The sequence below is a fragment of the Arachis hypogaea genome, chromosome 16 (assembly GCF_003086295.3).
Source record: "Arachis hypogaea cultivar Tifrunner chromosome 16, arahy.Tifrunner.gnm2.J5K5, whole genome shotgun sequence".
NCBI lineage: Eukaryota > Viridiplantae > Streptophyta > Magnoliopsida > Fabales > Fabaceae > Arachis > Arachis hypogaea.
This window is the reverse complement of record NC_092051.1, coordinates 22173531-22196710: the sequence shown is the minus strand read 5'-3', so window position 1 is coordinate 22196710 and position 23180 is coordinate 22173531. Positions and strand designations below refer to the sequence as shown.

The window sequence follows — 23180 nt, the reverse complement described above, 5'->3', positions numbered from 1 at the left end:
CACGTAACGGTCATATGACTTTTGGTTAACAAAACAATTAACTTGTGCATTTTGTGGATTTAAAATAAAAAGCACAAAAATTAAATAAAATAAATCTTAGAATTTAATTTATTGACTTTAATTGGTTTAAAATTAATTTAAAATTTTATAATGTAATCTTTACTTTATATTTTTTTCTTTTTGTGATGACTTAATCTAATAATTATATGTCTGCTGATAGAATGAAGAAATTTTTGGTATGTCGGTTGCTTACACTAAATTATTTTATCAGTTTAAAATAACAAAATGATTATGATGAGAAGAATAATTATCAGATTTTATGTTCGAATAAATTATTATTTATATCCATAAAAGATATAAATGTTGACAAATATACTCATATAAGAATAAAACGATAATTATAATTATGGAAAATGGCTTTCGTGTGCCAAGAGTATCCAAACGTTGGTTACACAATTGGTCTGTTAAGGTATTCTTGGCACACGGAAGCTATCTTCCGTGGTACAATTATCGTTCTATTCTTATATGGATATATTTGTCAGCGTTTGTATCTTTCATGGATACAAATGGTAATTTATTCTTAGTTTAATTACTTTGTTGGTCCCTATAGTTTCGTGAAAATTTCAATTAGGTCCCTATACTTTTTTCCTTTTTAATTGAGTCTTTGCACCAAATTTTTTTTTCAATTAAGTCCTTTTTAGTAGTAATTGGCTTAATTTTATAGGGACCCAACTAAAAAAAAAAGAATTGGTACAGGAACCTAAATAAAAGAAAAAAAAGTGTAGAGACTCAATTAAAAAAAAATTGGTGCAATGACTCAATTAAAAAAAAAAGTATAGAGACCTAATTAAAAATTTTTCGAAACTATAAGGACCAGTAGAATAATTAAATCTTTATTCTTTTGTTTGAATCATCAAATGGCCCGTAGCGCGAGTTATACATTAATTTCTCTAATATGTATACATATACAAACTAACTCATATCATCAACATAAACCAACTCTGACTAATACATATTATCTACACATAATATATTATAATAATATTATTTAATTAATATAAAGAAAATTAATGTATAACATTATCACTATTATTATTAAAAATTAAAATAAAATTAAAAAATAATTACTTACATCATTAGAACAACTAAGATATTTAGCAATATAAATTTTAGAATGATCGATATTTTTAATTCTGGGTCACCTAGACATTGCTCTATTGATGATAATGAGGGAGCCATATAAAAAGTGTTCTTTTCTTCTAGTTTTGTACAAGGTTCTGAGAACCGGATCGGTTATCGAACCGTTTTATTCACTGATTTATTAGTTTATTGGTCTAATCGGTCCAACTGTGCTCCAACTGAAAAAACTATTTTAAAATAAAATAATAAATAAATTATAAAACAACTCTCATCAACACAATAAAAAATAATCAATAAATCATTAACACAATAAAAATTATAAAACATATTTATTACTATAATATAAACTTTCAGAACATGTTTGTTTAATAGTTAATACATTGATAATATTAAATGTTTTCCAAGCTTCCAATCAAATGTGTTTTTAGATGATGGTGACAATTCATAAATTGAGTCTGTGTAAACCATCTTTAGAAAGATACCTAAAATAGGATCAATCATTTGGCTTCTAAAATATAAAATCCAGGATACTTAAGAAACTTCTGTTTTATCACCATACTTCCTGAAGCACTCAGTGTTGTTCATTGTGCTGATGGTTTTCAATGCTGCAAGCTACTCTACTCCCAACTTTGAGCTGCTCCCTAATAAAGTTTCAAGTAGATAATTCAAAACATATTAATATTATCGCTCAAAACATATTAAAGCTTGAAGTGTATGCAAGTATTCAGTGAAATCAAAGCAAAACTAACCGAGAGAAGAACAATTTATTATTTGAATTTAAAAGAGAGTCTCCACTGCAAACATAACATTTGTTTGTCTAGGATGTGAAGAAATGAAAAATCAATTTTGATTTGTCTACACATTGAAAAGATGACACTGCAAGTTGATAAATATAAACTAGAAGGTGTATTAGTTACAAACTTGATACAACATGGCATGTCTAGGCTAATAGGATACAAAATCAAGAGTCGGGGGTCAAGCATTCATTCCTCCTGCACATCAAGAATCTTCGGTCTCAAAAGATGAAACTTTCCTATGAGATGAGTATTTCTTAACTGCTCAATTATGTTTGGTTTGGTCATAACTACTCACAAAAACTCTAATTAGTAACACAAATCAAATAATTTCACATTTAGAAATCAAGAACAATTAGCAACAAAAAAAAATAGCAGCAACAGCATAACAACACAAAATCAATGGCTCAGTGCACACCAAGATTAGTTCTTAAACAAGCAATGAAGCACCACAAACTCCTCCTTCAGTCTAGCAAGATGGAAAGCACAACCTGATGAACTTAATGCTCTTATTAAAGTTCTTGAATGTGATAACAGTAAAACAAGTTAATGGTCTTATTAAAGTTTTTGACAAAAATTTCAAACTAAATCCAACAATTACAAAACAGGAAACACTAAATCAGACTAACAGAGCCAGCCACCTGTAATTTCAGAACGTCAAACGAAGAAGAAGACTGAACATTCAGAAATTAAAAGGAAGAAGCGGAGGCCACTAACCTTCGACAGACGGCAACCGGCGAGACGATGGAAACCGGCGACCCGACGGCAAGCTACTCCATGCCACGAACAACAACTGGTAAAACACTATCAGCAACTGCCATCAAAACCATACATACAGAACCATACATACAAATTTGTAAATTTGTAAAATTTCCACCATTAGCAACCAGCAAATACAAGACAGAACCAAAAGAATAATTGAAGAACCAACCTTCAAAACCAAACTTGAAATAGTTGAAACCAAGACCGAAGCAGACTAGGGTTCAGTGAAGAAGAAGAAGAACAACAAAAAAATTGAAGAAGATGACTAAACATTCAGTGAAGATGAAGGCGAGAAGCCACTAACCTGGGTCCGTGCCGAGAAGCCAACGAAGATGAAGAGCCGAAGAGGACCTGCCAAGTTACTGGGTTTCGGACACGGGGAAGAGGACGAAGTGGCGGTGCTGAGGACCTGGGATGGCGGCGGCGCTGATGACCTGGGTTAGGCAGCGACGATGGAGGGCTAGGCGGCTAGGGTTTCTTCGATTCATAGTTCTCTCATCTCTGTTTCTCTGAGGACCTGGGTTAGGAATGAATGAATGATTGGGGGAAGAGGGAGGTTGGGTCACGACTTACGAGTGGATCACTGGATCCGTTTCCCTTTAATTTTCAAATTAAAAAACGACGCCGTTTTATCCGAACCGGATGATTACCGGTCCATCCCAACCGACCGGTTCGACGATTTTCTGGCAATTTTACTGCGAGCGGTTATAGGGGAAGGACCGGACCGTTTGCATCGCCGGTTTCCGATTGAACCGGTTCGACCGGCCGGTCCGGTCCGGTTTTTAGAACCTTGGTTTTGCGAAAGAGTTGGGTTGGGAGCGTGAGTGATAAATTGTAAGTGACTAAGCATGAGAGGAGATATTTGCTACAAAGAGAAGCGGTGGTCCACCAGTCACATGCGCAATGCATGGCAAACAGTACGAAATTGGAGAGTCTTATTTCTTTTCTATATCATAAATGAACAATTCAATTTCTCTCTCCTTAAATTAGACGGCTTGATTTCTCTTTATCTGTACTTCAAAGCTTAATAAAACACCTCTCCCTCTAATAATGTTGTAAAACATCATGTAACCCAAATATCAAAATTAAAAGAGTATTTATTCGTTTTGGTCCCCAAAGAATTTTGGATCAGACACTTTAGTCCTCAACTAAAATTAATTTCTCGATTAGTCTCTAACAATTAACTCCGTCAGTTACTTAGGTCCTTTGCTCCGTCAACTCTAACAAAAGACAAAATGGTCTCTGGAAACTCTAACGGAGGACAAAATGGTCCCTGACCCCTCTGTTTGGAAATGACACTATTCTTCCCCAATTTCCATCATATCTCACATAACCCTCAGAGTCTAACACTGCAACTTCAATATTCACAAGAAGAAAAATCCTCAACTTGTTTTCAACCAATTCTTACTCAGAAAACTAATGATTATGTTTTTCAAGTACTTGTCGTCTTCGAAGGATACAATGAATCTAGACAGCAAGTTTGATTTGTTAAGACCCGTCATCATCGTCGCTATCTTCCTCCTCCTCTGCACTATCATCTCCATGGCCATATTGTCACTACTCCGATCACTTTCTTCAGCTTCTTCTCCAAACCAATGTTTAGTAATCACTTCAGTTTCCGTATGAGTGGCGACGGTGAGATTGGTTGCTGTACTGATAGCTTGGATGCGAAGTCAAAGCTGTCTTCCAGCATGGACTCTGAGGAGAAGGAATGAAACACTCGGGGTCCATTCCAAATGAGAATTGCATATGATGTCGAAGGAAAATCTTCTCATGATATCCTAATGTCCAACAATCTATATTGCTTGCCGGAAAGTGGAGAAAGGCGTGCCCTTGAGGTAGTTGTGGAACTTTGTCTTGAGTGTAACACTGTTACTATCAGAATGTCACGCTTCCGGTTGCGCCGCTCTGATAGCAAGGATATTATGACAACTCCCATACATATATAATGATAAAATAGGAGCCTTTAACACGTAAATGTATCGTTGCTTTCTTTGAAAAACCAAAAATACTTTTTCTTTTATAGGTATATATTACTACAAAAAAATGTATGAAATTTAAGCTCCCAATCGGAAGTGAAGAGTGTGGGCCTTAGCATTACGACGTATATATATTATATATACATACAAAATATATATACACAAATATATCTCATTACACTTTGCATTCACAAGAATAACTTCTACAAGCATATATGTATATAGAAAGCCATCAACTCAAACATTCCTATCCTTCTTGACAAAAGTGTAATAATAATAACGAGGAAAAATCGATAACTAAGATAATATATCAAAGAAAATCACAATCAAAAGTTTAGTAGAATCTTCATTGGCTTCTTCGTCTGTTTTCTGAAAAAGGATAAGGCTGTAAGGGGTGAGAACCTAACCACACGGTCTCACCAGAAAGTTTAGAATTGTCATAAGAGGATATGTGTAAGGAAAAGAATGGAGTTCAACCGCAGTGATCATCGCTCATCTTATGAAGCTTTTCAAAAACCAACAGTTACTTATTCAAATGCCAAATTCTTACTTTTATTATAAAGTCTTAAAAGTTACTTAAACTGTATGAAGACCATCATGTTTCAAGCATAGATTCATTAAGTTTATACTGAATCAGTTTGATTTTTCATACTTTACTAAACCTTAAACATAAATCATTCACGGTCTTTGGTCCATCACATAATCAATCACGGCCTCTGATCCAAGCAAAATCAATCAACATAAAAACCACCACAAGTCAATGCGCGTATCAACCTTTACCAACTTACCAAATTACGGCCTTCGGCCCAAAACAATATCAAGTCTTGGCCTCCAACCCAAAATAATATCAAGTCTCGGCATCCAGCCCAAAAAATATAAAATCTCGGCCTCTGCCCCCACATGTAATCACTTACACACCACCACACTCCAAACCAATAAGTCACCATCACAAGCAATCAAACAGAGAAACAAATAATCACACGTAGAGAACAAGTATGACAACTAGTATAATTAGCAATTAACAAAATGTCAATTAGGCAAGCCAAGTAATTATGCAGATCTAAGCAAATACAAACAAACGTATTATGATGCATGTCTGTTTTACTGACCCTGAGCTCACTTGCCAGTTATAGTGCCAGAACTCGACACATCCAGTAGCTAACCTGATCATTGTCTCTCTGTTGGGCATCCCCAAGAGGGAAAGTATCTCTGGGCTTATCACAAGCCAGTCTCACAGGAAGAGTGCCATGTACACCTCGCAGGGTGAATACCCTGTGCATATCTCTCAGGGAGAGTGCTCTGTCACACCTTGCAGGGTAAGTACCCTGTACACCTTGTAGGGTGAATACCGTATACATGTCTCGCAAGGAGAGTGCCATGTACACCTTGCAATAAGAGAGAGAGAGAGAGAGAGAGAGAGTGTGTGTGTGTGTGTATGTGTGTGTAGGCAGGATGAGACCACCGTCCCTATATCACATCAAATACGCAAGCGGGACGAACCCACGATCTTGCCTCGCAAGTGGAACGAACCTCCGACCTTGTCATTCAGACCATAATCAATCAACATTAATGTCTTTAATCAATTTCATAAGTTACCAAACTCGTTAACCCCCAAATCATTGTTAATTTATCAAGCTTATTGACGAGAGGACTTTTGCCAGTAAAGAATTTTATAAAAATAATCACGTTGTAAGTATAGTTTCTAAACCAACAAAGAATCCTTTCGTACAAAAACTTTGGTTGTCACAAGTAACAAAACCCAATAAAATTTATAACCGAAGTATTTAAACCTCGGGTCGTCTCTCAAGGAATTGCAGGGAAGTATGATTTATTATTGGTTATGGAAAAAGGTATATTTTTGGGTTTTTGAATTAAAGAACAAGTAAATTAAATGACAAGAAAAATAAATTAATAATTAAGAAAACTCTTGGCAAGGTATGAGAACTGGAAATCCCATCCTAGTTATCCTTATCAGGTGTGATGAGAATTGTTTATTGCTCCCACTTAGTTAACCCTTACTAAATAAAGGAAAGTCAAGTGGACTAATCAACTTGATTCCTCAAGTCCTAGTCAACTCCTATGGAAATACTAGCTTTAGAGGGATCCAAATCAATCAGCAAATTCCAATTTTCAATCAACTGTTGAGTTTGACAACTCAAGTATCACCAATTACTCAACCAAAGCCAAAAGGGGAAAAATCTACTCGAATAAAAATGCCTTTTTATCAATTAAATCTAAGAATATCATAAATCTGAAATACCTCGAATTATATTAAATAGAAAATAAAATTAAACATAGGAATCCATAAACCAAATTGACAACATCAAGTAATCAACTAAAATAATAGAATGAATAAAAGTAGAAGAGAAATTAAATTAAAGGAACATTGAACCTGGAATTGGAGAAGAAGTAAACCTAACCTTTAAGAGAAATCCTAATCCTAAATCCTAAAATTATGAATATGAAAGGTGTCCCCTATGAATGGATTGATTCCCCCACTTTATAGTCTCTAATCTGTGTTTTCTGGGCCGAAAACTGGGTCAAAAACAGCCCAAAAATCACCCTCAGTGATTTCTAATACGTACAGGTCGCGGCACTGTCATGCGTGAGCGTCGTCCCCGCGTGAGCGTGGATTGGATTTTTGCCAGGTCACGCGTGCGCGTGATCCACGCATGCGCGTCACCTATCTTCGGGGCAGCTATGACAAATTATATATCGTTATGAAGCCCCAGATGTTAGCTTTCCAACGTAACTAGAACCGCGTCATTTGGACCTCTGTAACTCAAGTTATGACTGTTTGAGTGCGAAGAGGTCAGGCTGGACAGCTTAGCAATTTCTTCAACTTCTTGTATTCCTTCCATTTTTGCATGCTTCCTTTCCATCCTCTAAGCCATTTCTGCCCTGTAATCCCTGAAATCACTTAACGCATATATCACGACATCGAATGGTAATAAGAGAGGATTAATATTAGCAAATATAAGGTCAAAGAAGCATGTTTTCAATCATAGCACAAGATCAGGAAGGAAAACGTAAAACATGTGAATTGTATGAATAAGTGTGAGAATAATGGATAAAATCCACTAGATTAAGCACAGGATAAACCCTAAAAAGGGGTTTATCACTTATGCTCATTAATTCCAATCTTTTATCAATTACCAACCCCATTAACTCGTGATCTGGATAATATCACTATTCTCACTGCGGGCTGAACGAACCATTATCTCCGCAACCATATCATCTGATTTCACCAAGTGTTTATCCAGGAATAATTCAATTTAATTGTTTGTACTTAGCCACACTCTATCCAGAGCTTAAAAACAAGTTATCAGACATAATATGAGATTTACCGGGGTTTACAAGCGTGCCAGAAAAGTCAAACAGTTAAAAACATAATTTTTAGAAAATCAGCATGCGTATGCACAATTTCAATCCAGGATACACATCGTGTGTATGCATTCATTATGCGTACGCGTGATTTCAATTCTGTTTCACATTTATGCGTACGTATGACCCATGCTTACGCGCAAAATTCAATTTTGCCAAAAATTGTACAACTCTGCATAGTTCGGTTTTTTACCCCATTTTCAAATGTCAATAACTTTTGCTACAAAATTTTATATTCCTTCGTTCTTAAACCATTTTAAAGATCTTTTTACTATCTTTAATTCAAGATAAATTTTATCAAATTTTGAACTTTGAACGCTAAGTTATGATCTGTCGAAGTTGGTCAAAAATCTTAGTTCTATCAATTCACTCAATTGCCAATTCTTACCACAACTCAATTCAAATCAGTTTCAAACTATTTCAAAACCATTTCTCTATATTCTCAATACTTATTTATCAATTTCTATCCATTCAATACCTAATCAAACAATTCCACTACAATTAATCTATTTTTCAAAGTTTTCCATCAACAATTCAATCATTCAATTAAACATCATCATTTCACAACCAATCACAACAATGACAATTATCCAACTTACCATAACTTACTAAATAGAGGTACCTCACCCTATCACAACTTTAGACCAAATTCTTATAACAATGCAAGCCTCAGTAGGCCATCAACTCAATATAATCAAGCTCAATCTTACTCATATTCAATTCATTCATATACACATTTATGTTACTCAATAACAATTCAACTCACATAACGCAATCACTCAATCACAACAATAACCATCATCAAACCCAACATTTATACCAATTCACTATTCAAGCACATCAACAATCATAATATCAATTCATGAGACTCACATAATCACCAAAAATATAATTTTCATATCAATATCGATTTATAACAATTCATGGTAATAAAATAGTTTTAAGAAAAACCTCTACTTCGTTGACAATGGTTTCCAACTTTTGAATCCTTTCTTTGGTCAATCCCAACCTCCACCAGTCCAAGCTCCACCAAGTTCCTCAACGAGACACCAACCCGCAACGATCAACTCAACAATTAAGCTATTCACAACAAGATTTACAATTTCCTCAACCTAGGTTTATAGAATTAGAAAATTCAAAGAAAAAAAGAAGTTTCCATGCTAGAGTACCCCTAAAAAACCAAATCACAAGATTTCAACGCCATGTACCCCAAAAATACAAAACAGAAAAGAATTCGAAAATAGAACAGGAATTTTGGATTTACTCACCATAATATTTACATAGAATTGAAGAGGATGAGGAAAGTGACGCGTAACCGCAAACGGCTTGTCAATCGGAGCTACAGTTTGAAAGTTATGTGGATTGAAAAATTGAAGTGAATAGTGACTTAGGTTTGCTCTCTTCCTCTCTTCTCTCTATGCCTTACTCTCTCAATAAAGGTGAATGGCTGAAATGTTTACTAAGTGTGGGGGTTTTATGCCTTGGGTTTGGGCTTTGTTGGACCCAGATTGTGATTTTTGATCTTTTGGCCCTATCTTGGTTCAAAATCTTTAAAATAAGTGTTTGAGTTTATATTTTAAATATTTTTCTTATCATTCATAAAATATTTTTCAAAATCTCAAATAACTTATTCAAATTTTCAAAAAGAAAAAATCCACGGTCTTACATTGAGGATGTGATAGACGTTGTCGGGATTGGAGGTGATGCTGTTATCAAAAACGTGGAAGTGGATGTTTTTGGTGGGTGAAGTGCGGAAGATGTAGGTGTACCAATCACAGAGATTTAGAAAATGTGTGATCCATGACATGTTGAGGTAGGTGCGACACGCGTGACAGTTACATCATGACTTGATCTGAGAGTTGTAGAGGAGGAAGGAGAAAATGGAGAAGAAGACTATGAAGGTAAAGAAGAAGAGTATGAATGTTAGGGTTATGAAAGATACGATGAAAATTAGGGAAGAACGACGTCTTTTCCAAACAGAAGAGGCAGGAACAATTTTGTCCCCCGTTAGAGTTGTCAAAGACTATTTTGTTTTTCGTAGAGTTGACGGAATAAAGAACCCATATAACTGACAGAATTAATTGTTAGAAATCAATCGAATAATTAATTTTAATTAAAAACTAAGGTGTTTAATCTAAAATTCTTTAGGACCAAAATGAATAAATACTCAAATTAAAAAGTGCCGGTGACTATCTCTTTTCTAAATTTTTGAGTTGGAAGTTCTGTTGTAAATTTGTAATAGAGTGCATATATTTTAGATCTATTTTATTGGTAAAAAATATTATAAGGTTGCTTTTTGAATGTGTTTGGATTGTTATAAATTTGTAAAAAATATATATCTTTTTATAAGCAAAAAATAAAAAAAATAAAAAGCATAAACTAATTATTTTTATATTAAGAAAAATGTCCTTTTTTACCTAAAAAATGTTTAAAATAATTGATAGGCACAAAAAGTAAATATTTTTCTATCCACACATTATTCTTTTTAAATAGATACTTTTAAATAAGTCATTCAAACAAAAAGTTATTTATTTTTTCAAAAACTCTTTAATATATACTTTTTTAAAGAAATTCTTCCAATCAAGTCATAGAAATAAAGACAAAAGAAATGAATATAGAACAAGAAAAGAAAAGAAAGAGAGATCGATGCCTTCTCTAGAAACAAAGTAAATTGTTACTCTCATAAATGAGCATATCCGCCTAACAAAAACTGTTAAGAAGATGGATCCTATTATTATATTCTGTTCATTTTTAATTTATCAACAATTGAATATTATGAAGACAATTGAGTCATTGAGTGTATGTTCTCCTATCCTAAGTCAAAGCTCTACGTCTTACATTTAAGTTATTGTAATTGCTCCAGACTAGATACGTATAATATCCGGTTGCTAATTAATGTTTGTCTCATTTGATTAAAAAAAATCCCATTTAAGCAAAGGGTAATGTTAGAGAGACAAAAAAAATAGTTAAAATTTGTCTTATTTAGTATTTATTAATTGTCGTAACAATTAATAAATAGTAAATAAAGAAAGTTATGACTGTTTTTGACTAATTTTCTTTGGTTACTAAACATTTCTGTAAGCAAAATACTTGATAAGAAAACTTGATCATGATAGCTATATCCATAAGTAGTTATAAGTAAGGTAATTACATGTTGGTAAAATGAAAAATTCAAATGACTAGACGGGAGAGTAGAGAGTAGATGAAAACATCAAATCATACATGCTATGTGCTAGGATTCTCTAGAAGATCAAATTGCCCATGATGGCTAAACATGGGTTCCTATAATGTTAAAGAGAAGACCCAAATATCATATCATGATGAGCCCTACCATGTTATTTGACCTACCAGAAACGAACACCTGTACCCTCGTTCTTATATATTGATGTGACCATTGTGCAACGTGTTCCGAAAATATTAGTTAAATTCTCTGCAGCTCAAGAACAACACTGAAAGTGGTTGGTGTGGTCCAACAATTCGTTGGACACAGGATAAGGATTTCAGTTCATATACTTCGTACCATTCACATATTTTTCTTTCTCTCTTATATAATTGCCCTTTAATTTATCTTTTTCCTCTCATTGGTTTATGGCAAAAAAGTGGCTTTTATTTATTAAATAGTATCAAACATAAAGAGTAATAAGCTTCATTTGCGGAGGATAAACTTTTGGAATTCATCCAACCAAATGCTCAGATTTTGAAAAATCGATCCTTTTGAAAATATCCCACACCTCTCACCAGGGACGACTTTGATGCTAATACATTATTAATCAGGAAAATGCTATTTTTCTTCTAAAATAAACATACTTATCCATATAGAGATTAGAGAGACATATTAATGACAAATTTTAACGCGTGCAACATCATGTGAAGATTGCAAGTGTTTAATCTAAGCTTTGGAGAGTGATTCATGAGCAAAATTGGCTTGTATTGCACGTGGTTTTGCATAGTGGCATAAAGGACGTTTTATGCAATTATTTTGTCGCAGACAAAGAGGCACCAATTGCCAATTGATTTGAAACAGATAAGGCACGCTACTTATAATGAAATTCACACATTACGCTTTTTATGCAGCGGGTTATATCGTGCCAGGTTCAACCGCTTCAAGTGATTAATTCATTGGACATGTAAACCAGTATATGGAGGGGTTGCAGTTAAAATGCAATTTTCCATGGAAATTTAGTAGCAATTTCGTTGACTTTTAGCCTTTGTATTATTATTGGGTGCATTCTCATCCAACGTCACATTTTTTTGATACACTTCAACACATTTCAAGTAAATTAGCCTAACTTTAAGTATTTAGTAAGAAAATTAAGAACAAACGAAAAATGAAATTTTGGTAAAAAAATATTTTATTATTTAAGTGTTTGTTACAAATGATTTATTTTCTCAAATTCTAACTTTTATTCTTATTTATGGACATCCACCTCTTCAATAGATGGTTAGTGATACGTAACCTTAACCTCGGCCACCCGGAAAGCTCGAAACAAATCAATAAATCCGGAGCCGAATATTTGAAACAAGAGAAGTAGTCAGCGAAATCTTATCCTCCGAAACAGAACACAGTAACTGACCGAGAATCATGGCACAATCTGCAACTAACGAGCAAAACACCATCTATAAAGCAGAGCACATAACCTCGGCTAAAATCAAGTTCGATTCTCAGTCTTCATATTTACTTGATACACTCACTAGAGATTATTATTGACTTGAGCGTCGGAGTATCTTTTGCAGGTATTCCCACCGCGGTGTTCGATCCTGGCCGACGTATAGCTCTTCCTCTCTGATAGCAGTCTACTCGGAATTGCTAAAACTCGGCCACCCTAGTACACGGACGAATCACTTGGCGCCCACCGTGGGGCCGAAGTTATCTAACCCCACTATTCTCTTTGCCTAGTTTCTTACTCTATTTCACAGGATTCCCAATCCTCGAGCATGGCTGACAACGAGAACCCTCAACCCACACAAGCAGAGCTCCTAGCTCAAATCGCTGAACTTCAAGCGGAGGTGCGGAGGATAGTCGAGTTGTCCGCACAGAACAATGAAAAACATGAAGGCGAAAGCTCCAAAAGCTCGGCCCAGGGCAACACAGATCCCCTGAACATCACTCCGGTAAAGGAAAAGCTCACCCTTGAAAATCCCTTTTCCAAGGAGATCACTAAGTTCTAGATGCCAAAAAATTTTGTATTACCCACAACATTGGAGCCATATAAGGGGTTCGGTGACCCCCGAGCTCATGTCAAGAAATTTCAATCCATGATGTTTTTTAACGGTGCTAACAATGAGCCTGTGCTCTGCCGAGCTTTTTCCACTTACCTTAATGGTGCTGCATTACTCTGGTTCTCTAAATTGTCTGCAGGTTCAATTTCCTCCTTTGAGGAGCTGGCGAGATCTTTTATCGACTATTTTGCTGCATCCAGGATATATGTACACGGATCAGACTACCTATGCACAATCAAACAAGGCCAACACGAGAGCCTAAAGGACTACATGACTCGGTTTGCTGAGGTAACCATGGAGATCCAAGACTTAGATCCGGCAGTCCATCTGCATGCCCTCAAAGCTGGCCTCAGACCTGGCAAGTTTCGGGAGACGATCACGATAACAAAACCAAAAACACTAGAAGATTTCCGAGAAAGGGCTGCATGTCAGATGGAGATTGAAGAACTTCGCGAGGCCCAAAAAACAGATAAACAACCACACCGAAGAGATGAGGAGAAAGCTTTCAGACCACCGAGCAACAAGGATCCAAAGAAGCCTTTCAAGCTCACACCGAAATACAATACGTACACTAGGTTCAACACCAAGAGGGAAAACATCATCAAATAATTTCTCAATGCCAAAATGGTAAAATCACCGGCCCGAGCAGGAAGCTACCAAGACCAAAGATTCGTGGATAGAAGCAAGCACTGTGCATTCCATAAAAAATTCGGACACACCACGGACGAGTGCATCGTCGCCAAAAACCTACTAGAAAGACTAGCACGCCAGGGACTCTTCGACAAGTATGTCGATGGACGAAAAAACAAGGAAATCGGCTCAGACAGAGACGAACACCAGAGAACATCAGCAGACAAAGACAAAAGCAAACAAACATCACCTAATCCACCAAGAGGTGTTATCAACCACATATCGGGAGGTTACGTAGGCGGAGGTCAAACGAGTTCGGCCAGGAAGCGAAGCTATAGAGCGATGATGGCAATTGAAGGAACAACCCGCCTCCAAAAGGAAAAAGACCCGGACGTCGCAATAACGTTCAACCAATCAGACTTCAAATCAACAAACCCTAACCTTGACGATCCGGTAGTCATCTCCATCCAAGCTGGAGAGCTGTTGGTAAGAAAAACACTACTAGACCCAGGTAGCAGTGCTGATGTTTTATTTTACTCTACTTTCAAAAAAATGAAATTATCAGAAAAAATAATACAACATTCCTCTGGAGAACTGGTTGGTTTCTCCAGAGAAAGAGTCCCATCATGGGACACATATGGCTGAGAACGACAATGGGGGAAGAACCCATGTCAAAGTCAATTGATATTCAATATCTAATAGTAGACTGTTATAGCCCTTATAATATAATCATTGGAAGACCAGCCCTAAATACATTCAGGGCAGTAGTATCTATTTTACATCTTTGTGTCAAGTTTCCTGTGCAGGAAAACAGGATAGCAACAGTATACGCGGATCACCAAGAAGCTCGGCAATGCTACAACGCCAGCCTAAAGCAAAACGCGACAAAACAAGCAGCTCGTCCACAGGTGCAAACAATCCACAACACGGCCGAGGTCTTAACACTAGCCGAGCTCGACCCAAGGGAGGATTTCAATGAAAGGCCTCAACCAATGGACAACCTTCAGCGAATAACATTAACAGACAACGAAAAGCAGTGCACACAAATCGGAGAAGCCCTACAGGGGGAGGAGCGAGCAAAACTAATCACAATACTTCGAAGCAACGCCGATTTATTTGCATGGATGCCTGATGATATGCCAGGAATAAACTCTAAGGTCATCTGCCATAAGTTAGCAATCGACAAAGCAATCTGACCTGTGGCGCAAAAGAAGAGAAACCTCGGAGAAGAGAAAAAGCAAGCAGCCTTAGAGAAAACCAAGAAACTCTTAAACTCTTAACCCACAAACCCCGCCCCACCCCCTTGGCTTGAAACAATGAGAAGAACAACCTAAGAGAAGGGGGATGCTCTAGCAACTCCATTAAAATCTCAAACGCCCGAACAAATCCCCAGGAATTCGGGTGAAGTTGGGTTGGGGCACAGTTTAACCAATATAAAACCCCACACTCAAATTCAGTGAAAGGAAGCTTGACGCCTAACTCGGTGAAAAGATAGCTATACATGTAAAAGAAGGACCAATCGCTCAATCGGTCACATACTCGATCATCTTTCCCACAAGGCAACAGTTCTATCCTAGCACCACTACCTTCCCTAACACACAAATCCGACCCCAGCAATCTCACCGACTCATCATCATCAAATTGAGATGCATATTCTTTCACCCTAGCATCAACCCACCCACTCAGATCACTCACATCACATTTCTCCATCAAAGACAAGAAAAGAAAAAGACAGAAAATGCAGAAGAAAAGCAACGAAGAGTCACCACTGACCTTTTTTACTCATTCTCAGACAGGAAGAGAAACAAAGTTTTTCTTATCCAATAACCAGTAATATGGAACAAAAACGAGTGCAGTAAAAAGTAACCCCTATAGACCAAACGGTTACTAAACTATTTGCATTTAATCCAGATCGTCAAAAAAGAGGAGCATTAAATTACTTGTGAAATCCAACGGACAGGGGTGCCAAGAAAAACGGGGCACGTTTCACATCAATCATGTCAAAATGGCGTGAAGAACAAAGCAACTATTAATTACGAAAACGTTTGGGATGCCGTACAGAACCAAGCCGAGCTTGGGGGCTATAAGGAATGGGCACGACAAACAACTTAGTGGCCGAGGTACACGACATCACCGATATAAAAGTTCGCCTTAGTCCTGTCCACACCAAGGCAAGCTTGGGGGCTATAATACGTAACCTTAACCTCGGCCACCCGGAAAGCTCAGAAAAAATCAATAAATCCAGAGCCGAATATTTGAAACAAGAGAAGTAGTCAGCGAAATCTTATCCTCCGAAACAGAACACAGTAACTGACCGAGAATCATGGCACAATATGCAACTAACGAGTATAACACCATCTATAAAGCAGAGCACATAACCTCGGCTAAAATCAGGTTCGATTCTCAGTCTTCATATTTACTTGATACACTCACTAGAGATTATTATTGACTTGAGCGTCAGAGTATCTTTTGCAGGTATTCCCGCCGCGGTGTTCGATCCTGGCCGACGTATAGCTCTTCTTCTCTGATAGCAGTCTACTCGGAATTGCTAAAGCTCGGCTACCCTAGTACACAGACGAATCAGTTAGTATTAAATCTAATCAATGATCTAAATTAATCATCTAGAACATTTATTACAAATATCTATCCTATCACATTTTTCTTAAAACTTCTAGATTATTTCATACTCTTATTCATATTTTTATATATATTTATATTATTCTACATTATTCCATGACTTTCCAAAATCTTCTAAAATCTTTTAGAATTTTTTAAATTTTTCTAAAACATTCTAAAATATTCTAAAATTATTTACAACATTTTTAAATATTTCAAAAAATTATACAAATACAATTAAATCTAACATTTTAAAATTTACCGTACTCTAAAGTTTCGATGACAATCACATTCGTAACTCAATGCAACTGAAGCTGGGAAAGTTGGGTTCTTATTTTATTTTATTATTATTATTTTTCTTTCTACTATCTCTAAGTGGACGGTATTTGATAATGCGCCATACACATATGTTTCCTATTGTTTGTCAAGTGGTGGCATCTATTCTAATCCAAGGATGCAAGTTGTAACATATAATAATATAATATAGCTATAAATCCACTTGCCCAACCTTTGTTCCTTTAGATATGAATCAAACAAAATGTCACTAATCACTTTTTGTTAGCTTTATTTGGTTTAGATTACATATTTAACTAATTTTCTTAACTAAAGAATGGAATTCAAATTCGTTTATTTAGTAAAAAGAATAATGCTTAAAAGTGTCCAAAAAATAAAAATTCTAACCAAACATGACTCTTTAAATAATAACAATAAAAAATTAGCACAACAATAATGAGCAAAAAAGAAAGTAGGATATGATCATCTTAAATTTTTAAAGATTACTATATAATAAGTTAAATAAACCAACATTTTTCAGATCTATTTGTATTATATCTAAACCAACGCTAACCAATTTTCTAGTCTTTTCACTAAAAGTATTGGCTTCTAACAATATATTTATATTTACGCATGACCAAATCATTTTAGCAAATTTAATTAAATTAGTTCAATAACTTAAGAATTGGTAATTTAGAATTTTAGTTGAAAAAAGAAGAAAAAAATATATAAAAAATTTAATTAAACTTAATTACAAAAATAGTTTATTTGTCTAACATTTTTCTTATATTTTTGTAGTACAAGAGTGAAGATATAAAAATAAAAGAGGAGAAGATATGATACTTTTTATTTTGATATTGGATTGACAATAATATTTTTTTGAATTATAGAAAATTAGGATGTTAATCTCAAATATAATAATTTAATTTGGAGTAAAGACATCAGACCTTCTAATTTCTAAAAGGAATAAAAATAATTGGATGATAAAATAAAAAAATTAGACATTTTAATTTTTAAATCAAACCGTTCAATTTCTATTTCAAAAAATTTAAAAATTTAAAAATACATCAGATTCTCTAATTTGTACTTTTTCACAAATTTAAAAAGGTTTAATTACTCTGTTAGTTTTTATAGTTTCGCGAAATTTTCAATTAGATTTCTATGTTTTTTTTCTTTTTAATTGAGTCCTTGCACCAAATTTTATTTTTAATTAAGTCTTTATATTTTTTTTTCTTTTTATTTGAGTCCCTGCACCAATTTTTTTTCTTAATTGGTTCCCTATATAATTAAACCAATTACTGTTAAGAGGAACCTAATTGAAAAAAAAATTGGTACAAAAACCTAATTAAAAAAAAATATAGAGATTTAATTAAAAATTTTGTAAAAAGATAGAGATCTATAGAATAATTAAACCATTTAAAAAAATAAAAAATTACCATGTTTGAGAATATTACTCGTCTCACTTCCATTAAAAAAAGAAAAAAAAAAGAAAAAAAAAAAGCAAATATAAGAAGAGGGGGGTTGAGTGTCGGTTGGTTGAGTGAGTGCAGATTAGTTTTTGTAAGGAATCTAATTTTGTGAGTAGCAGAGCTTCCTAAGCTTATCCCTTCTTTCCTTCTCTTCACTTCACTGTGCACCCTACAAACAACAACATCAAGACATGGAGAGTGAATATATTAGGATGCATCATAATAGGCATCAGCCTCAGCCTCAGCAGTGCAGTTCTGCTCTGGTGAAGCACATCAAGGCGCCTGCTCCTGTGGTGTGGTCGCTGGTTCGAAGATTCGACGAGCCGCAGAAGTATAAACCTTTTGTTAGCAGGTGTACCGTACACCCACAAGGTCAAGGGGACCTTGCTGTTGGTTCCCTCAGACAAGTCAACGTTAAATCCGGCCTCCCTGCCACCACCAGCACCGAGCGCTTGGAACAACTCGACGATCACCAACGTATTCTTGGTGTCACCATCGTTGGTGGTGACCATAGACTCAACGTATATTCACTATTCCTATTACTTACTTGTTCCATCATCATACCCTGAACCAATGCTAACCTCTTCATCTTTGTTTTCTGGAATTTGCAGAACTACTCCTCCCTGATTACTGTCCATCCGGAGGTCATCGAGGGAAGACCGGGAACAATGGTGATAGAATCCTTCGTCGTCGATGTGCCAGATGGGAACACCGTTGATGAGACTTGTTACTTTGTGGAGGCTCTCATCAGGTGCAACCTAAGCTCCTTAGCTACGGTTTCTGAGAGGATGGCTATGCAGGATTACGATCATCTCATCAACCAATGAGGCTATTTTGGTACCCGGCTTTGTACAGTTCATGATCATCCCAATTCATGAGTTGGACGAGATTTTCTAGTAGGCGTTGTGATCGGAGTAGCTACTAGCTAGTTGGTTTTCTCTGCTATGTTCTTGCTGCTTTTAGTGAATGGTGGTGTGGTGTGTGTTACTTTGTAAATATTTTTGTTGGGAGTGAAAAACACACTCTGCAGTCTTCAATGTTTCGTATCTGTGGCTAGAGGATAGCAGGAGATAGTGTATTGAACCTTGCTGGTTGCTGCTTTTGTATGAGTATTGTAGTTTATGTAAGATATCTGGTTATCTATTATACATTTTCCTTGCTTTGGATTTTATGTTTAGAACACCAAAGTTTGATTCTGCTCTTGTAGAATTTAGTTCTTCTCTTCATGGATTACACTTTTGCCTATTGAAGTATAGTATCATAATTCATAATCAATAGTCCTATGAGTTCTACCTAAGCAAAAGACAAAAAGAATTGATTCATAATACTAGGGTGGAAGGTGGATAACTGATGGGACTAAAGTAATTATCATATTTACCTTCAAAAAAGATCCCAAGGGAAATGTAAATAGGCAAATCTCATGAATCTACCTTTAAATCTTCATCCACACATTTGGATACATTAAGCTTACGCAGTTTGGAACCGGATACTCCACAATTCGTCAGCAGCTGCGACAGATCTCACCACCAAAATGCATTTTATTCCTCGGTTAAATATCACACATGGTCATTCTTGAAATTGCATCATAAAAAGAAAGAAAACACTAGTAAATCTTTTGCTTAATATGAATCAACCTTAAAAAAAATATAGTTGCCTTTTATCAAGGTTCGAGGGTCTTCATGTTGCATTAATCAGAAATGTGAACATGCACACAAGAGCAACAAAGGATTCTTAATCCGGAATTTGCCACCTGAAGACCAAGAACAACATATTGATTTGGAAAGACTCATGTTGAAATCCATTGAAAGTTCAACCTCCTCTTGGCGAGAAGAGTGCATGACAGTTACCAAAGTAAATCATATAAGCAACATGAAAGTTGTTCGTAGCCCCTTCAAAGACATCCAACTAAACCTGCCTTGCCATTTTACGGTGAAGACTACACTAGGCAGTGCAGGAACTTGGAAGCCTTTGAGGGAGAGCGAACAACCAATTTGCTCAAGATCATATCCTGAAACTTTTTTTTAACTCAGGCTACCTGCATGAAGTTGAGTACATCATCAATAGAGGCATGCCTCTATGCAAGGGTATATATGGTCACACACACACCACACGCACCCCTTCTTGTTTTGTGTGAATGTTTCAAGTGATTTGCGTGGGGGAAAAAGCAGTCATAGATGTCCAACACATAAATTTCAATGAAAGTCAACTCTATAAACTATCCATCAATTACAAAAAGATTGTAGAAAGTAGCATAAATTGAAGAGCACTCATAAAAGATTGTAAATAATACAACCTGCCGCATGGATCTTCAACCTAAAATGCTAGGTAAGTTTTAAGATTTTCATGTGGCAAGACCATTGCATTGTATATATAGATTTTGATATGGTGCTGGAAATTTTACACAAACGATTCCCTGCTATATATATAATTCTCTTCACGGCCTAAAACAACGAAACTCTAGGGCTGTGAAGGGATAGGAGATGTTGGAGGCTTGAAATCAGGATACTGCAATTCAAAAAGAGAAAGAAGGGAGGATAAGCATATATATAGAAAATTATATTAACAATCTCCTAATTCATTAATTATTTTAGGAACAAGGTAGTACAAAATTTCTCATCAAAACCATGGACACAAAAGCTAAAAGTTATACTATACAGGACTAAAACTTCCATGCTAAAAGCTTCAAACTTCGACAGAAATCATAGAAATAGGCAGAGATAAAAGAACTATGTATATTGGTAACAGTCAAAGGAAGTTAAAAGTTTATGAAGCATGGAAGTTGGGACATACACTTGGGTATGGTGAAAGGGGCCTTGGTGTTGCTGGAGGTACTTGTGCCTTAACTTTGGCCAAATTTATTTCAGGAGCAGGTGCTGCTACTGCCTCTACTTTGGACTCGGATATAGTGTCTGGAGGAGTAGCTTCTGCTGTCTGTAAATTGGGCTGTAAAGGGGTGGGAGATGTTGGAGGCTACAAATCAGGATACTGCAAAGCAGAGAAGGAAAAAAGGGCAACACTGATGAACATGAAGAACAACAAGCATATGTAAAGAAAATTGGCAATGGTTATGGTTAGTTACCAAACAAAATCATAAATGGAAGATCAGTTCCGAGAAAATTGGCTGCTATAAGTAAATCTAACCAATACAGAAGTGAAAATTTTATGAAGCAATGAAGTTGAGAGTTGAGACATACACTGGTGTATGGTGAAAGGGGTGTTGGAGACTTGGAGTCCCTGGAACCAATTGTGCCTTAACTTCAGCCAAATTTATTTCTGGAGCAAGGGTGCTACTGTGTATACTTTGGACTCATATAGTGTCAGGAGTAGCTTCTGCTTTCTGTACAGTCATATCTGCCATAGTAGGCTCTGGGGCTTGTTCTGATGGTGCAGGGAGAACCTTATTGTTGGTGCAAGTAGGTAGAAAAGCCTTTCCAATTTGCTAATGTTCACAACCATACAAGAACAACAGGATGTGAAGCGGGCAGAAATGAGATTTGCATTAAGCAGTGCTTTAGAAGTAGCTATACTATAGTGTTTTAGAAGTACCTTTATTTCATCACCAAGCTCCTCAGGGGAAATCTTGGTGTTCAAGAATTCATTGATCTGTTGTAGTGTTTGCTTTCGTTCCTGTCATATAAAATAAAATAACATATATGGTATGCCTCATGTACAAACATACATTGTATCCATAGACAATTTGATGACTCCACTGTACTTACCTCAGCATATAGAAGCTCCCTGCTAGCAAACTGAATAATTGCAGCTGATCCTAAAAGTTGGAGAAATGTTTCTATCTGAACAGTATAGATAGAATAACAGAATCAACAATAAGTTCTACATCGGTGTAGATATGTCGGAATATAATTTTTCTTGAGAAAAAGAGAGAGAAATAGCATGTAAAGTCAAGTCAACCTCAGTAAAAGCTAATGCACCGAGTCTGGTAGCTGCAGCAATCCCAAGAGTAACAGCCAAAATATGTTATGAACATCAAAATCTAGTATTTCCATATGATAATTTTGTCCTCAAATCCAATGAACCAAGTAATATTTTTAATGTAAATAAATTCAATTTCTCAGGCAGGATGGTACAAACATGTTCATAGTGATGAAACAAGTGCTTCTGATCCAGAATCTAGAACAACATTAATATAAACATCGGTACATTTATGAACATTATGCATAAGAATATAGATAAACTCTAATAATATAATGAAAAGTGTATCCATCTAAGACAGCAACATACATTGATAAGTTCCTTTTCTTGCCAGCTTAAATTCTCAATGGAACTAAGCTATCAATATTCATATTATGAGTGTGCATCTAAGTTGAAAATTGAAACTAATATTAGACAAAGAAGAGATACATACTCCAATAGCCTCTGCCAAATTGCCATAATATTCTAAGAATGAACATACTAATAAAAGTGATTATTCTGTTCAGGTCATTATGTCATAGCTTTGTAGCTACCTTCTAGATTCAGCAGCAGCTTGCTACATGACTACATGTAATGGAAAGGGGTTATGTGAAAGGCTGCATCTCATTCTTCCTCTTGGAACAACTGAAACTCAAACAGAGGAAGGGTTACTTAAGTTACATCCAAATAAAAATAAAAAAAAACTTGTCTCCAATTTTCAACATTTCTTGTCACCTTCTGTCAAAGACACTCAAAATTAGTTCATTTTTATTCTCTTTCTGAACTCTATAATTGAATTTACTTAGAGTAAATCAATTATAGGAGGCTTCACAAGCATGAACATCATAAATAGTAAGTGACCGCCACAATCCTGTCCTCAACGAAGCATGACACATTACTATAGTTAATCAATAACCAAGCCAAAATTTTCTGAGATTCTCTCCTCTTCAACATTGTATATTTATATGTATTAAAATAGAGCAAGGAGGGCGCAATGGTGG

The 23180-nt window shown here is 35.7% G+C and overlaps 2 protein-coding genes and 1 long non-coding RNA gene across 3 annotated transcripts; 1 reads left to right on the top strand and 2 right to left on the bottom strand.

The window, feature by feature from the left end:
• Positions 1-1456: 1456 nt before the first annotated feature.
• LOC112756453 (uncharacterized) lies at positions 1457-3297 on the bottom strand. Its single transcript, XR_003179348.2, has 3 exons — positions 3001-3297; positions 2652-2727; positions 1457-1781 (listed from the first exon to the last, which is right to left on the bottom strand). It is a non-coding gene; the product is annotated as an uncharacterized lncRNA (long non-coding RNA).
• Positions 3298-18296: 14999 nt separating this feature from the next.
• Positions 18297-19438, top strand: LOC112758435 (abscisic acid receptor PYL9). Its single transcript, XM_025807109.2, has 2 exons — positions 18297-18788; positions 18879-19438. The coding sequence occupies exons 1-2, from the start codon at positions 18459-18461 to the stop codon at positions 19092-19094; spliced, it is 546 nt and encodes a 181-aa protein (XP_025662894.1). The 5' UTR covers positions 18297-18458; the 3' UTR covers positions 19095-19438.
• Positions 19439-20457: 1019 nt separating this feature from the next.
• LOC114925468 (rhodanese-like domain-containing protein 4, chloroplastic) lies at positions 20458-22659 on the bottom strand. The gene is made up of 8 exons (XM_072220433.1): positions 22630-22659; positions 22356-22398; positions 22180-22211; positions 21987-22061; positions 21814-21894; positions 21462-21706; positions 21058-21252; positions 20458-20772 (listed from the first exon to the last, which is right to left on the bottom strand). The coding sequence occupies exons 1-6, from the start codon at positions 22657-22659 to the stop codon at positions 21575-21577; spliced, it is 393 nt and encodes a 130-aa protein (XP_072076534.1). The 3' UTR covers positions 20458-20772; positions 21058-21252; positions 21462-21574.
• Between the last annotated feature and the right edge of the window lie 521 nt (positions 22660-23180).